General features: G+C 37.8%; 1 protein-coding gene across 1 annotated transcript in view; it reads left to right on the top strand.

The window, feature by feature from the left end:
* The window catches only part of TDRD7 (tudor domain containing 7), a 43,300-nt gene extending 26,888 nt beyond the window's left edge, over positions 1–16,412 (top strand). Inside the window, exons 7-17 of the mRNA XM_054284380.1 lie at positions 3,263–3,843; positions 6,084–6,270; positions 7,812–7,923; positions 8,712–8,914; positions 9,057–9,191; positions 10,583–10,666; positions 10,829–10,963; positions 11,285–11,395; positions 12,827–13,317; positions 13,643–13,803; positions 15,940–16,412. Of these exons, the coding sequence (XP_054140355.1) occupies positions 3,263–3,843; positions 6,084–6,270; positions 7,812–7,923; positions 8,712–8,914; positions 9,057–9,191; positions 10,583–10,666; positions 10,829–10,963; positions 11,285–11,395; positions 12,827–13,317; positions 13,643–13,803; positions 15,940–16,160 (2,421 nt within the window). The 3' untranslated portion in view covers positions 16,161–16,412. The remainder of the gene's footprint in view (positions 1–3,262; positions 3,844–6,083; positions 6,271–7,811; positions 7,924–8,711; positions 8,915–9,056; positions 9,192–10,582; positions 10,667–10,828; positions 10,964–11,284; positions 11,396–12,826; positions 13,318–13,642; positions 13,804–15,939) is intronic.
* Positions 16,413–16,866: the final 454 nt, after the last annotated feature.

Here is a 16,866-nt window from a genome sequence, read left to right as displayed (position 1 = left end):
GGTGGCCCTCCTGGCTGCCAGGGCACTGCTGGCTCACGTTCAACTTGACATGAACCAGGACCCCCAGCTCCCATTCCATGGAGCTGTGCTCCAGTCTCTTGTTCCCCAGTCTATACACACTTCCAGGGTTGCCCCATCCCAAGTGTACAATCCAGCACTTCCCCTTGTTGAACTTCATACTGTAGGTGGTTGCCCAGCCCTCTAATTGATCAAGGTCAGTCTGCAAGGCCTTCCTCCCAGTTTTTTATCTTCTGTGAACTTGCTTAGTACTCCTTCCCAGGGTTACTAAGTATCCAAGTCATTTGTGAACCTGTTGAGGAGCTCAGGGCTGAGATGGAGCCCTGTGGAACCCCATCATGTGATGTGTTCACCCAGGTGTGTGCTGGATGTTTTGTCCAGAAGGATGCTGTGAGAACCAGTATGGAAGGCTTTACTGGAACCGAAAAGGTTATATCCACTGGATCAGCTAGATGGGTTATCTGTCTTGTCATAAAATGAAATTAAGTTTGACAAGCAGGAGTTTATCCTCATGAACCTGTGCTGGCTGTGACAAATGGCTACATTGTCTTTCAGGTGTCTCTCAGTACCTCCCAGTATAATAATGTGCTTGCAGAGCTGGGGTGTCAGCCATACTAATGGGGAGTACCTTGAAGGTAAATCTGTAAGCTCAACAGGAAACTTGGTTGAGACATTTGTGCTTAAGAAAGGGTGTCTGTTTTGAAGTGCTGCTCACAAGTGGAGCCATTTGCTTGTTATGAGAAATTTTTGTGGCCTTGAAGGTGATGTGATTCCTGGAGATGTCCTGTGTAGGGCCAGGATTTGGACTCAGTGATTCTTGTGGGTTTCTTCTGACTCAGAATATTCTATGATTCTGTGATTCTAGTGATGTCAGCCTGTGCTTATTTATACTGAAGTAATCTGAAACAATTTACTGAAAATAGCATTTTGCTGTCTCTAAATGGTTTGCGCAGTTAGGATATACAGCGTCTTCAAAACTGAACTTCAGTGTCTAGAAAACCCCAGAGCTATTATTGGAGTTAAGAGGCTTAAAGATCTTTGAGGATCTTCTCTCCTCAGTCTGCTGCTGGTCTACTGTGTAAGGGTTTATAGTCCTGTCAGCAAAAATTTATTCAGCTGTGTTGCAGCTCTATTTAAAGAGCACTAGCCAAGAGAAGGGATACATAAAGGTAGACCTTTGCATCCAGCTTCTTCCAGGATGAACTGCCATATAGTCCAACACAGCATTCTCAAACAAATTGTTGTCTTGATAATGTTAAGTATTTTCTGGATCTAAAGGTTTTCCTTGGCTGGTCATGTAAATGAATTCCTCAGCCTTGTCCTTGAACACATGGGACATCCTTATCAATTCCTCTCCATCTAGGATATGATTATCTGTCAAAATGGCATGCTCTGATTTTTTTGTCTGTGTGACTTGATATACTTAGGTCTCCTGACCATGTATCAAAGCCTTTGCAAGACTTTGATAATTTTTGGTTTGGTGTTATTTTTACCTGAACTCCTTTCTTCTCCTATGGTGCAAGGGGCACTGTAAGATTCCTCATATCAGAGGGTACAAATATAGATGCTCTCTGTCAGGAATCATTGAGGGCATCTCGGTCCTTCTAGGTTTTACTGCCAGACATGTTTATTGTCTCTTATATTAAGCTGACTAGCAGAGATGCCCAAGAACTTTGCTTTCTCATGTCTTATTCTTGCAGAAAATATTTCTATTTTGGTTTTTCACTGATAGAGAATAATTTAGGCATGCTACCAAGAACGTGTGAGAGTTCTCTAACATGGTTAATATTTTTTTTTTATATCTATGAAAATTATTTTCTTTGTGTCATGCTAGTGCTCATGGAAGTGCTTGGAAGTTGACCAAGGCCTCTTCCCGATAACCTTTTCACAGATTGTTTTGGTGCCAGCCTAGACAGTGTAATGCAGAGCAAGTCTAGAGAAATGCACTTATATAGTTCATTTCCTGACTCTTAATTCAGACCATGTGGCAATTTGGGCTAAGTGTGATGTGATATACATGGGACAAAATACATTATTCTAGACACAGCAAAGGCCATTTGATTATTTTTCAGTAATAATTGTAACTCAGTATTTGTTTCTTGCTAATGAGTGATATGTGTTATTCTTTTTCTGTAAGAAAATACCTGGAGTTTTGTTCATTATGCTTTGATTGTATGTTGCTAGGACAGAGCTGCAAATAATTAGTTGTGCAAGGTATATAAAGTTCTGATGGGTGTGGACAAAAATAGGGTGGAGGTGAATGCTACCCCTGAGTAGTAGCAAGTAATTCAGCTGCTCCATGTTTTTTCATTGATGTGCTTTTGAAAATTACTTTGATTAGAGTTGTTTCCTCTGACAAAGGAACTCCAAAGTAGAGCTACATAAACCTTGCTTAGTAACTTTCTTTGTTTTTCTTGCTTTGGGACCAGTGCAAAAACACTAAGACCTTTTGTTATCTCAATTTTACATGGACTCCTGCTAAGGTATGGTTAGATCAATCTAGGTTGAAACTGTGAAACTGCAAAGCTTTAGGAAGCAGAATTTTATTGTGAGTTTATGGCTACAGTTCTCAAACAGTACTTTCAATGTTGTGCCTCTGTGATAAGCTTATAGCAAAGGGCGAATATGTAGGGACTGGCAAAATACCTGGTTCTGAAGGAAGCTGGTGCCATGATTTAAAAGGGTCTAATCAATTTTGTTATGAAATTCATTACGAAGCAGAAATTTCTTCCTTGATTTCAGAACTTTTGTAAAGAAAACTAATTCTCTGAGCATGACAGCAGATAGCCTGCCTGACAGCACTGCCTGGCAAGTGTCCTCTTGTTTCTGAAGTATAGGGTCAAATCTTCTTTCCCTCAGAAAACTGAGAGATACTTTTGCTTATGATCTGCTTGCCTGTGGGGAAGATTAACGTGGAAAAGATGTAAATTTGTGAAGGGTGTCACCATCTCCTGGTCCTGCTAGGAGGAAAGAGAGACTGTACTTCTTTGGAAGCAAGTCCCAGTTGTATTGCATAGATAGATGTTTGCCTACTACTGATGTACTCATATGTGTTTGGAAGCCTTCAAAACAGAGGAGGAAACATTACAGGAAATGCTAACCTGTAGTAACTGCCTCAAGCTTAGCTCCCTGTGGATGTTCTCTTCAAAGTCTGTATAAAATGCATATTATAAAAGTGTAGTCGACAAAACAATTTCGTGTTACAAATACAATTGATTATTGATTCTCTTTGTTGTTTTCCAAGGTGGAGAAAATACACAGAGGTGATCCAATAGATGGATTTGTTTATCCTGCTAAGAAAATACCACCAGCAGCAAAAAGCGATGCTGAGCAAGAAAAGGCATCTCAGAATGTTACTTCACCAAAAGCAGACCCTTTGTTAAAGCCAAATATGGAGACCACACCTGCATCACTCAGTAGCGACTTCAAAGCAAAAGTCGTTGGCATCTTGCTGAAGTATTCCAATGGTCTTTGGGCTCATGCACTTCCCAAAGTGTACCAAGACACTTACCAAGTAAAATTCCCAGAAGACATTCTAAATAATCTAGAGTTGCTGGCAGATGTATGTGTTGTGGACTACGTATCTGAAGTCCCCAGAAAGGCGATCCTCTATGCTAAACCCCAGAAATGCATTGATGAAAATCTGAATGTCACTGAGAAAGTCAAGAGGCATGATAGTGTGAAGGCCACAGCTGAACAGAAGTATGAAGAATCCAAGGACCAGTACCTAGAAAACATAACTGTTCCTTCTCTAATTATTCCATCAGAAGGATCTGTGTCCATCATGGTGTTAGAATTGAAAAACACTAATGAGGTCCTGATTAGGCAAGTTTATATTTTGGAATCTTCCTTTTTTGCTTTATTTATAAATCCACATGTTCATATTGTGCAGGTTGCCAGAAAAAAATAGATGAACAGGAGGTTTCAGGATTTTATTATTTACTTATTTTGCTAATGAAAACTTTAAATCCTTTTGTTTGTGTGTTTAAATGGAAATTTTCTGAAACTTTCTCTATCCTGAATCAATCACTTTTATCATTAGCTTTAATGTGTCTGAGAATCAAGGCAGATTTGACTTGCAATTGGAAGATTTTATAAAATAATCCCACTATAACACAAAACAGTATTCTGATATCACTATTGTGCTTATTAAAATACTTTTTGCTTCTATACCTTACACTAACTAGGCATGACTTGAGTGCACTCAGATTCTACTTATGGAAAGATGAGCATTCATCCAGCAAAAAACTACTAGTGTTTCTTGATTTGGTTCCTAATCAGCCTGGTCTAAGGGGACAGTGTAAGAGGTGGATTGTTACATTACATCTGTTACTAACAGCCTGCTGTGCACATGTGACTTAACTCTACAAAACGTTTCTGTGCACCTTTTAGTTCTGGCATCATTTTTAACTTACTGTCCATGTGGAGTAATGGTTCTTAGCTTTCTAGTCTGTTGTTTTAAGGATGTTTCCCCTAAGTATTTCAGATTAATACTTTGAGTACTGTGGATTAAAATACCATATGACATTGAGCTGAGGATGGTTATGTAAAAATTTCTCTACAAAGCAGCTGTTCCCAAATTTGAGCCATGTTTCTTGGACAGTATTGAAGTTTCTCATTTTGTCAGTTCTGTGTAGGTACATGATGATAATTAGTGTTTTCTTGGTCCTAGTTACAAAAATTACTACTCAGAGTTATCCATGTACTTCACGGGCAGGGCCATTTATCCTGATATGATGAAACTAGCCCTGAAGGGATTAGGGTCTTTTGCCATGACAAGAAAATGTTCATGTAGACATATAGAGAGGAAATAGTGCATGGGCTCTTCTTTTCTCACATGTCCTACCAGCCTCTCTGCTGACCTACACAAGAACTATGTGGCTGGTGTTGGTTGATGTTGATTTTTGTAGGATCAATAAAATCAAGATTCCTAACTCAATCTCAGGGATGGAGCAATATCTCTTTACTTTCTTGGTATGTGGCTAAGCTTTTTGTCTGAAACCTTTCACTTGCAGTACAAATGAAGGCAATGCTGAAAGGTGCTGGTTTTGATGCTGTTTCTGTTTTGAGACATGGATCAGTTCTCAAAGAATTGTAATGTAGTCATGATAGAGAGATAGATAGAAACACTCCTAGATATTTGCTAGACATTCACAGCAGGGTGTTTGAAGGAAGAGATGATACACTAGGTACTGCAGTTGAACTCTTACAAGAAATAATTAATAAAATAGGGAGTGAAGCAGGAAATTCTGAAAGATTCTTCTGCTTTCAGTTGAGTTACTCTGACTGTCTGTTAGGTGTCTTTATGAAACAAATGTTCAAGAAACTTTTAAGTCACGCATGCATGACTGTCGTCGCACTTTATCTCCATTACGAAGTAGATGAATGGTTGCACAGAAACAAAAAGGCTGTTTCTAGGAAAATCAGAGTTCCCTGGAGTGTGGTCAGATTTAACATAATGTTTGCAACAGAGTTATCATACCATGTTGCATTACACTATCTGCATATAATCTAAATTATGCAGTAGAATTTAGTAAAATCATGATCTTTATGAACAAGCTGAAACAGTAGCTAGTAATACAAATTTGTGGGTAGGTTTTCCTTTTGTCTGCTCTAATCTGATTTGTTTCTGAAGCATTCAGAACTTCCCATTTAGATTTTCCAGAAAGTTTATATACTTGATTTAAGAAGACCTGTGTAGCACAAACAGCATTAATATGAACATTCGGTCAGCAGCCAAATACCAAGATAAAACTGTTGTATGAGAGAAAACAGCACTTGGTTTAACAGCTAATTTTTAAAGACACTTTAGTTGCTTTAGTTTAGATCAAATGTACTGAAAACCAGATTGAGATGGTGTTTGTTAGTGACAGGGTAACTTTTTTGTCCTAAAAAGCTAAGAGTTTGGACATGAATGTCTTAGAAAATGTATATAATTTATTCATATACGCATGTAAATGTTCGTATGTTTTTATTCAGCTTTTTTGAAGTTGCATCCCAACTCTTGTTGGTTTTTTTTTTTTTTTGTTTGTTTTGGGGTTTTTTTTTTTTGTAAAATATTGTAGGTATGTGGGCAAAGAGTATTCTTCTGCCCAGGAACAAATGGAAGATGAAATGAAAGCATACTACAATCAGACCAGTACAGTGTCATCAGCTCAGTCTCTGAGTGTTGGGCAGCTTGTTGCAGTACATGCTGAAGAAGATGCCTGGTTGCGTGCACGGATAATTTCTCTGGAGGACAACAGAGTGAAGGCAAGTAATTACCTCCTCTGGCACTTGGTGAAAGAATTGAGACAAGCTTGTTTTTTAGATATACAGTCAAGTCTTAAATATGCTGTATTAGTACTCTTTCTTTTCTTGCCCCAAAGTGCTTCTATTTTCAGGTATATGAGAAATTAAGACCTTGTAGAAGTCATATGATTGACAAAATTAAATGGTCTTTCAGGTTTTTCTCCATGAATAGTTTGACTTTGGGAGTTTTGGTTTTGGTTTTAAAAGGAACTAGGCCCTATAGCACTTTGGTACTGAAAATGTACCTTGGTAAGAGGAATGGTTTGAGAGAAACATAGGAAGAGGAAGGGAAGGACAACATTCATTTGCTCGTAGATCTTGCTCGAAGTCTTGTACTGAAGTATCTCTAATATGCACTAAATAGCAAAAAAAACCCCACAAAAACAGAGTATACTTTCCCCTTCCAGGAAAATCTGGTGTTTTGGGAGTTATGTATTTTAGTTAAACTCCATTCACATTATTTAACTCCTCTGTTAAAAAATTTTCCTGTGCTGAACAGAGTTTTCTTGCCATCTGCAGTGAAGTTAGAATGTATATTAGAAGGATAAAAAAAAGTTTAATACTGCTCAGTTATTTCTTGTCTAATCAGTATTAATGATACATCTTTAACGTTTTTGTTTCTTTCCCCAGCCCTGCTTAACATACTTTTAAAGTTGAACCATTTTATAAATACTGAAATAGCACATGTATTAGAACTGAGTTTTTTCTGAAAGTTAGTATGAAACCTTTCAGCTGTGAATTGGAGTTGGATGTCAAAACTTGGTCTTCTGAAAGAGAGGTCTTGTTGGGTTTAGAGAAGTGGCAAGAAAATTAGCGGCATGCTTGTTTCTAATTTCTCCCCTAGTCAGAGCTATCAGTCCAGAGAAGGCTGCTGCTTTATTGCAGCTTTTGCTGATTTTCCTTTGTCACAGTGTTTAGACCTCCTTTTTAATATTTGCTTTGGAAATATTTTGCAAGATAGAGTTTCAGAAGAAAGTTCTAGGAAGTCCCATCAAAGCCTTCCTTCTGTAACTTCAGCTCCAGTTATTTGCTGCCAGTAGTAGTTTCTGTTCTAGTTTCCTGAATTGACTGTGGTATTTGTATCAAAGTAACAACAAGTTTAAATCAAAATTATTCTCTTAATGCTGTAAAAACAGTAGGCAAAACTTAAAATGGCACCTAAGTAGTATTTGACTTTTGAACACTTTCAAAACTTTGTGAGTAAAAATTGTGACTTCATTACCTTTCTTCGCATAGTTTGAGATAGTATATGCTGAATTCTTGCAGCAAAGTTCCTGTTTGAAGTTCAGATTCTGCAGAACAGTTGGAGAGGATGTTATACACATCTTGAGAAGGAGGCTTTCCCTGAAAACATGAAATTAACGGTACTAAACTGGCAAAAAGTAATTTGTCTGTGGTTGTATTAGAGAATGTGGCAACCAGATAGTCTCCCTAGACTCAAGGAAACATACTTTAAATTATATTCATGATCTTGTGCTTTTAATTCCCTTTTCCCTTCTCAGGTATACTATGTTGATCATGGCTTCAGTGAATTTGTTGAAAGCAACAGTGTGTGCAGACTACAGAAACAATTCAGATCACTTCCTTTTCAAGCTGCAAAATGTAAACTGGCAGGTAAGAGAAAGTCAGTGCTGACTGCACGCATGTTTACTGTTGGCACAGCTTATGTATTGAAGCCTCTGTGAGTCTGGGAGTTCTGATCCTTTTTTGTAATAGTTCTATATGTGTTTGATAGATTTTGTTCAGCTCAGCCAGTCTAAGCAGACATGGGTATGCATGGAAAGAGGGAAAAGAAAGGAAGAAAGGATGTGAAGAAGAGTTTTACAGAGAATCCTTGATATTAGAAGATGATTTTATCCTGTACCTCTGTAATGGAGCCTAATTGTTTCTGCACTTAACATGGATGTCTTTATCCCTTTAATATACATGAGCCTAAAGAAATAAAAGGAAACATTTGAAGTAAAGGAAACGTGTTGTGTCAAGCAATATGCACTAGCACATTTCTTTCCAGAAATGGAGTTGTGGCCAAATTAGGCAATATTTCTAAATATGGGCCTGTTTAATTATTCTGAAGTGATCCTAGTGCTATTAGAAAGGTAAATTTATTTATCTTTCTGAAACTAGTAGGCCTTTCTAACTTTTTAAAAATATTAAAGTTTAAATATGTGAAATTGCTGTGAATGAGCTTGTCTTATTTTTGGTTGGTTGATTTTTTAATAATTGACATGTTTTCCATTTTTTTCTACACATTTGCCTCAGCTCTTTCTGAAGATGGTCTTTTTCTTTTCTATTCTGCCCCCAAAGGTGGCTTTCTTTGATAAAAAGCTAGAAATTAAGTAGATTGCAAGTAGTAAGGGTGCTGTAAAACTTTGGTACACAAAAAGGTCTGGTGTGTCTTGCAGGACTGGAAGCCTTCTGTGATGATCCTGTCCTAGTAAAGGCTGTGGAATCACAGACATGTTTCAAGATATTTGCTGTGGAAATACTGGAAAAGAGTGATACTCCTCTTCTTGTTCTCTATGACACTTCTGGAGAAGATGATATCAACATCAATGCTACTTGTCTGAAGGCATTGTATGACAAGTCCCTTGAACTGCACCTACAGGTACCATTGCCCTGTTTCCTCCTTAATTATTAAAAATCATTGACTGTTGAGGTCTTATATGGACAAAAAACAGTAGTCAGAAATTTGCTAAATTTTGTGGGTGGTTTTTTTTCCCTTTCTTGTCACACTCTTACTGTTGCAGGCAGATACGCTATATACCAATGTCAGAGTAACCAGTGTTTCCTCTGATGGGAGCCTGTATTGTCAAGTGCCATCCAAAGGCTTGTCTAGACTTTCTGAAATATTGCAGAAACTAGAAGACTACTTTACTTACAAGGTAAGTTCTACGGTAAGGGAAGTGATAAAGTCATCAGCATTTCTCCAGAGAGTACCGATAATTTTCCTTGCACATAAGTTCAAGTTTCTGTGGTAGCCATAGACTATTCAAAAAGGCTAAAAGTTCTCTTTCTAGTTTGGGGTTTTCTGGGGTGCACCTTTCAGTGTGAAAAGTGTCTTTTGATGCTTTCTTTTCAACGTCAAAGTGATGTATAGGGGACTTTTTGAAAAGTCTTAAGTTGCTTTAAAATAGGCACGTGATGGCGAAGTCAGCATGGCGAAGATGTTCCACCATGTTTACAGATTCATGCAGCATCCTTACTAGTCTCAAGGGAATTTAGGTCAAAGAGAAAAAATCTTACGAGGATCTAATTTGTAAGAATTTGGATAATCAATTTTGTAGTTCTGCTGAGCCTGACAAAATCAAATCATACAAAGCAGATCCTGTTGGAACTGCTGCTTGTGAAACTATGCTGTCAAAGTGTTTGAGGTGTAGAAGTTAAGCTTTAGACCTGATGTCGCAACCACCTGGTACTATTTTATACTGAACGCATTTCATTTATCAGGATTCAGTTTCAAGCAAGCTAAACACTGAAAGAAAGTGTAGAAATATTTTGCTAAAGTTGCTAAAGTTTAGCAGCACAAGTTGCTAAAAGTTGCTAAAATATTTAGCAACACAAAGACACTAAGGAAGGCAGCCATATAGGTGTTTCAAGAGTTGGTGTTCTTGGGAGAGAGTAGTTGTTATTTTCTTGCTGCTATCAGAGAAAGAGATTGTTCTTCAGCTTCTTTTAATACCAGGCTTTGCAGCTTATCTGGAGTGTTTTAACTCATTTTGCCCAAGAATTTAAACCTAGTAAGATGTTGATTGTTCTTCAAATGTAGTTTCCCTACTTTTTTATAGTGTAGCTGTTTTCTTGTTTTGTTATTTAGGATTATCATGGTGCCTGTCACCCCTATGAGACTTCCATTTGAGTTAGCAGTAAATTTGGTTTGTTATATGTCTCAAGAAATTGTATGTTCTAGAATATAAGCTAGGAGCTTCTTCACTTGAGCTTATCTCTCATAGCTCTTAACTGCTCTCACTTTTCAAGCCAAGTAATTGTTGGTGATTTCCTAGTCTGTTGCCCAATGTGGCTTTTTACCCCATCACTTCATGTTCTACCAATTTCCCTGTAAGACACAGAGTTTGGGATGAAAAGGTCTACCAACTGGGGAAGCTTAAAGCAATGTGATAAGAAGTGTTTCTAAAGCCAGAAAGATACTTTTTTATTTGAAACAGAGCTTTTGCTTCTCAGTACTGTTTATGCCATGTGTTGCTTTTGAAGTGGTTAATTGAGTGCCAGATAGTAATAGCTCTGTGCTTTTTGACTCCTGTTTTTGTATTTGCAGCAGACATCTGAGTTCAATGTATTGCTACCTTTCTGTGGCAAAATCTGCTTGTTTCCTTCCAAAGGAAAATTGGCACGTGTAGAGGTAAGAAGTATTCAAAAAGCAGCTAGAATTTGCCCACATAGAAATGTCTCTTCTTTTTGTTCAACTCACTCTGAATGTTTAGTTTCCATGAAATATTCTATTATGTGTGTGCCACTGTTGGTTTTTTAACCTCAAAATTGTACTCTTGCTTTCTTCTTTCAGATAAAAATTATTCACACTAGACGGGCACTTGATGTGCAATTTATGGATAGTGGAACAGTTGCAACTGTAAAAGTATCAGAGCTCAAAGAAATCCCACGACAATTCCTGAGAGAAGTAATTGCAATACCTCCTCAGGTACGAAGACATGTTAAAGTTAACCTGTATTCAATCTCTTGGCAGTGTTAGTAGTGCTGCTATTTCAAGGTTTATGTACTAAAATTCTGTTTTGTTTCGCAGCATTCAACATTGTAGTGTATTTTATTGTGCATCTTCACCTGAAATAAACTGCAGTGTAGTCCTGTGAGTTGGTGGGTGTTGTGCATGTGTCATGGTACTGGATTTGCGTTTTGCTCTTTCTGTTTGTCATGCATAATTGACTCTGTCAGCATTATTCTCTGAATTGGACCAGCTTTCGTATTACTAAATTATACCTTGTACACTCAATTCTGTTGTTAGGCTTTGAAGTGCTGTCTGGCAGATCTGCCTCCTAACACTGGCATGTGGACTCCAGATGCTGTACTGTGGCTGAGAGATGCTGTAATAAATTGTCCTGAATTTAGCATGAAGGTAAGTAGTCAAAATGCCTATGAGACCTGAACTCGCATAGGCATTAGGAAAGAGCATTGAAAGAACAGCTTCAAAAGCTTAACAGCCCATCAAATTGTTTTTTGTTACAGAAGTGTAGAAGTTTGTATCCAGCTAAAGGACATAAATTCTATACAAAGTTCTTTTCTTAGTAAATTTATTATAAAACTTACTTGCTTAGGCCTGTTAGAATCTTGTCTTTTCCCCTCTGCTGTGAATTTAGCAATTTTCACAGCAGTTGTTCGTTTTGCTGTCCAAGTCCAAATATGCAGCTAGAGTTATTTCACCACTGATAAGAAAGAAACGTAGTTGTCATGTTTCAGCACATAGAAATACGCAACTTCTCAGTTAATCTTGAATTACTTTTATGCCTCTTGTGAGCAAAGCTTTTTCTCCTTCTAGTTTCTTTGAAAGCGGTTTTATTTTTTATTTGCTTTTTCTAATTGACTTTGTTTTAGTATATGCTTTATATAGTTAAAATTTCTCTTACCTTTGAGATAAAATTGTTTGCATTTGCAATATTCACTTAGTTTAACTTACTGAAAATACCCTTATAAATGAAATCTATTATAACTACAGACTAAACAAAGATAATTTCTTCTTAACCTTTTGATTACAGCTGCTGTCAGACACTTTGAAAAAGTGCTTTATAGCTTTCCATAACCTTCTTGCTTGCTTTAGTCTAGACCTCTGCTCTGAGATATATACCTGTTGCACCTGGCTTTTCTAGACATCCTCTTCCAAAAGAGCTTGAATTTGGTGCTCATTTTTGCTGTGTTAAATAATAGAGAGCAGATTCATGCTTTAATTTCAGAAAGTTTTTATTCCTGGCTGGGAACATTAGCAGAAGCATCTTTAAAAGAATGTTGCGTACTTTGTCAAATTAAAATTTAAGTGCTTTACTATTAATAATGTTAGCATATCTGATGGTAAATAGGAAGTATTTTTTTGTCAGTGCTTGAAAATTACATGTGAGAGAAACCTAGAAGATTTTTTTGGGTTTTTTTTTTAATCTAATTTAGCAGGCCTCATTTTCCATAATGACTGCAGGATAGCTTAAAGGATTAGGTGTTATTATTTAATAAGTTGTTTAGATCTGTGTGGACACTGGCTACTGTTCTTCTGGAAGCAAGAATTCTACACACAGTACTGTGATTGAACCTGTTGGATGGAACAAAATTCAAGTTTTGTGTTTGCTTTAAGTTAGTGGAATTGCTGCAGGTGTTTTTTGTCTTTTCATCTGCTGTGAACAGCTTATTAGCCCCAACTTCTTTCATATCTTTGGGAGAACACTGAAACTGGTTCTGTATGTAAGTGCAATGAATTGTTGCTGCTTTACAAAAGTTCTGTACAAAATCAGATGTGCCTTTAATAGTTACTAACTGGTTGTTAAACGGTATTTTGTGTTCCAAGGTGATTAAACAGGATGCTTCAAAAGGAATTGCACACATCTACTTGTTTGCTCCAGAGAATTTCCCAGACATGGATCGTAGCATCAATAGGCAGATCAAAAATGCAGACTTGTGGAAGCATCAAAAAGATGTTTTCTTGAGTGTGGCTCCCAGTGGGACCGGCTTCACAAAAGCTGTAGGTGATGCTGTTCCAGCTCTACAGTTACCTAGTGGGAAGCTGGAGAAGAGTTTCCCTGATTCAGGCAGAGAGCCCAGCAGTGCAGTGTCCAGCATGGAGATGCCGCCCCCTCTACCCTTGCCAAAGCCTGGTGACCTCATGGATATCTACGTCTCGGTGGCCTGCCATCCCGGTCATTTCGTTGTCCAGCCTTGGAATGAGCTAAACAATCTGTATGCCCTAATGGAAGAAATGATCTTGTACTACAGCAGGGCAGAAGAGAAACCTGTGACCATTGAAAAAAATAAGCTGTATGCAGCTAAAATTGGAGATGAGTAAGTAGATACTTAAATTACTTAAAATCTTTGAAAGCAAGCTTAACTCTGCTAAGCTAGGCAAGCCTAGCTTTACTTAGTCTGCATTGTTAAAAACGTAGCAGATGTCCAATGATATCTGAGAGATTAAGAGAGTAAATGAGATTGCAGTCTCTTCATGCTTCCAGATTGTAGCTGGGATAGTTGGTATTATTCAGCTAAATCCAGGTTTGGGAAGCCTGAGGCATGTTGGTCAAGATTTTTTGGTTGTGCATTGTTTTTCTGGTGCTTTGACAGTGTGTGAATATGAATTCAAATGGTCTATTCTTGTTCTTCCCCCTTTTAGGTGGTACAGGGTCATAATAAAAGGGATTCTTAGAAATGGGTTTTTGTCAGTGTATGAGCTGGACTATGGCAAACATGAGTTTGTCAGCGTAGGGAAAGTACAGCCACTCCTGGATACGTTCAGAAGACTACCTTTCCAAGCTATCACAGCTCAGCTTGCAGGTAGGTATCAAGCATTTGCAATTGTTTTTGTTAAAGTCTTACATCAGTGGGCATATGAGGTGAACAGAAACGTTAAATGGAAAAAAGTCAAAGATTATGTAATTGAGTTTTTTCTACATGTTTATGTCCTGCTTTTTTTCTTGGCATAGGCAGTGATGATTCTGTTTAATTATTTTTGTTTGTTTAATTTAATGCAGCACTTTAAGATACCATCTTTGAGAATGGAGATTCTTTAAACTTTCCCAGCAGCTGCTTTTCATGGTCATAAAATTTTTAATTTGATGCGTGTGATATCTACTATGCAAAAGACATGGGGAAATAAAAACTTAATGTTTTTTTGATCCTTTAACACAGCCAATTACCAAGTGTGAAAGTTATGATGTGACTGTTGGTAAGAACCTAATGTTCTGATTATCATAGTTTACATAAAGTTAGGACCCTAGATGTTGAATTTCTAGAGTATTTTTTATATATATATCTTGACCCTATTGTAATTCCAGTGCTGATTTGGAATCCAGAGTTGTCTAAAATATATTGGTTTTCTCAAACAAGCAAAGATCTCCATGAGGGGACAGAGCTTTCAATAAGCTTACATACAAAAATTTCCTTGAGAATATGGCACATAGAGAGTGTACATGCATCTGAGAGAATTTCAAAAATAACAATTGATCTCTCCTTGCTGACTTTTCTTTCACTTCAAAATTTTTCCTTCAGTTCTGTGTTGTCTTGGGATGTATACGTCTCATCTTAGTCATGTTGCTTGCTGATGCTGTTTGGTCAGCACTGCTCTAGATTTCAGTCACAGAATATGCTTGTTGGAAGTGACAGGTGACAGAGTTAGTGTCCTGTGCCTTCTGTGGATTTGCTTTCCTGCATAGCCTCAGTGTGACCTTGGGGGTGTTTTAAACTAGTGCTGTGTGGTGGATGTGCTACCGACAGGCTGGGGTCCTTGGCGTGCAGTGCTGTGATGTGGCTGATTTCTAGCTGGGTCTGTCTTCTGAAGGATCCAGCCCAGCAAGCCTGCAAGTCATCCACTTTTCCTGCTTCACTGAGTCTCCCAAGTAGCTAGCTAAATTGCCTCTGAGATTCTTCATATTGTCAAAGCAGGCCAGCTGAGCCTGGAAGATCAGTAACTATTGTCCTGCTATTCCTCCACTTTTTTCTCTCTGCTTTTGTGTCTTATGCCTCTTAGTCACTAATCTGTTTCCTTGAAAAGTCCCATTTGCTTTTCCATTTGCATAAAGCTTTCATAGCATTAGTTACTCTTCCTTAAGTGTTGATTAACTATTGACTTTTAATTCCTTTTGCAATCTGCAGGCAGCTGTGTTCCTGTGTTGTCCTGTCAGTGGCAAGCTGCTGAGCTGCTGCTAATAATAAAAGCAAAGTATTGTCATTTTGCTGTTCTGCTTGTGTTATCCATCAAGTGGCTCTTGGGTATTCCACCATGATATTTGAGCCCGTATGTCTAGATGCCGTACACCAGCAGTGGTCTGGGCAACTGAATCCCAAGTCTGCAGGAGCTGCTTATTTCTAGGTGGATTGCAGCCATATTCAAAAATCTGTTAGGTTCCAGCAGACTTGACTTTGTGGGATACCACTCTGAAAAAAGTAAGAACAATTGTGAGGCATTTAGGCGTAATTTCTCTTTGTTTCTGCCCTCTATATGTCTTGTTTGGGACTTGAAGGTTTGGCAGGTGTTTTAATAACTGATGCTGCTTTGAGATGAAGAAAATCTAAAGCAAGGCCAATGGGACAAGTAATGTCAGCACCCTCAGGCTGAAAATAAAGGAAGTTTGTTTTGAAAGGATCTTAAGTTTCCTTTTTGTCATGGTTCCTGATAAGCCCTGGTCATGCAAGGCAGCTGATATTCTCTGAATTCTTCAGTGAGTCAGTGCATCTGCCTTTCACTTCTGCAAACACATCATTATCTTTAAACTTCAAGAAAAAATAAATGTAATAATTAAGCTTGTTGGTGTGGGAGATGAGTAAGCTTGTGGTTTTTTTCGTAGATTTAAGTTGCATGCATTAGCACTTTAAAAACTGTTTTCTCAAGTATTTAAACTCACACCACTTCTTTTAAACTTAGATTGTTCTAGTCTATAAATGACCTTCTGTTTTGCTTTATGTTTGTTCTAGGAGTGAAAAACCAGCAGTGGTCAGAAGAGGCATCAATAGTGTTTCGGAATCTGGTAGAGAAGAAACCTTTTGTGGCACAGATACAGGCAGTTAATGACAGCACTAACTCTTGGGATCGAAAAATAGTGACTTTTCTTGTGGACACATCTCTTCCACATATTGATACATGGATTCATGATTTTGTGTCTCAGAGTCTTGTGGAATTTTCAAAGGGTGATTAATCATCACTTCTGCAATGTAGCAGCTTAGCAATAAAATGAGTAACAGGCTTTGAAGAGAAGTATAACTACTACATGGCCTTGAAGACATAATGGGGATAAAATTGAAAAATCTGTGTTTGTTTAACAAGTTTGGATTCTGTTGACTTCAGTTGACTTTCTGAAAATTTTAACGTTGTTTACCATTTTAATGCTAGAATATTTGAGTTAAATTATTTTAAAAGTTATTTATCAATAAAACAATGTTCAATTGTGTTCTTGTGATCATTCCCTAATTTTGGAGGGATTTTTATCTCATAGCTACTACTCAGTCATTACAGGGCAGTCCTTCCTTTAACAAGTGTTTTATATTTCTGAATTTATTGTCAGAGACGTGCATTATTGTTGAGTTTTTCCTTTTTCCTTAGCTTGGTAAGCTTTGAATAGTGCCTTGTTTGGCATACTGCATTTGTGGGGTGGAACATTCACAGACAGCTGTTCACTTTGTGTACTTACTGCTCTGTTTGCTGTTCTTAGCAGTGATACCACTTTCCTGAATTCTCTGCTCCCCTCCTCACCCCACGTCTTTGACCAGCTGCTAAATTCAAAGCATTCCTTTCCCTCATTTTTTGATAGCTTGATTTCATGTACGCTTCTGAGACTCTTCAGAGGACTTCTGCTTCCTGGGGACAGGAGAAAGCAGTGTCCTGTAAGCACACAGATGGATGCT

The sequence above is a fragment of the Melozone crissalis genome, unplaced genomic scaffold (genome assembly GCF_028551555.1).
Source record: "Melozone crissalis strain CALT ecotype California unplaced genomic scaffold, PUWL_Pcris_2 ptg000005l_1, whole genome shotgun sequence".
Taxonomy (NCBI): domain Eukaryota; kingdom Metazoa; phylum Chordata; class Aves; order Passeriformes; family Passerellidae; genus Melozone; species Melozone crissalis.
The sequence above is the reverse complement of the archived record's forward strand: the minus strand, read 5'-3'. Positions and strand labels throughout refer to the sequence as shown.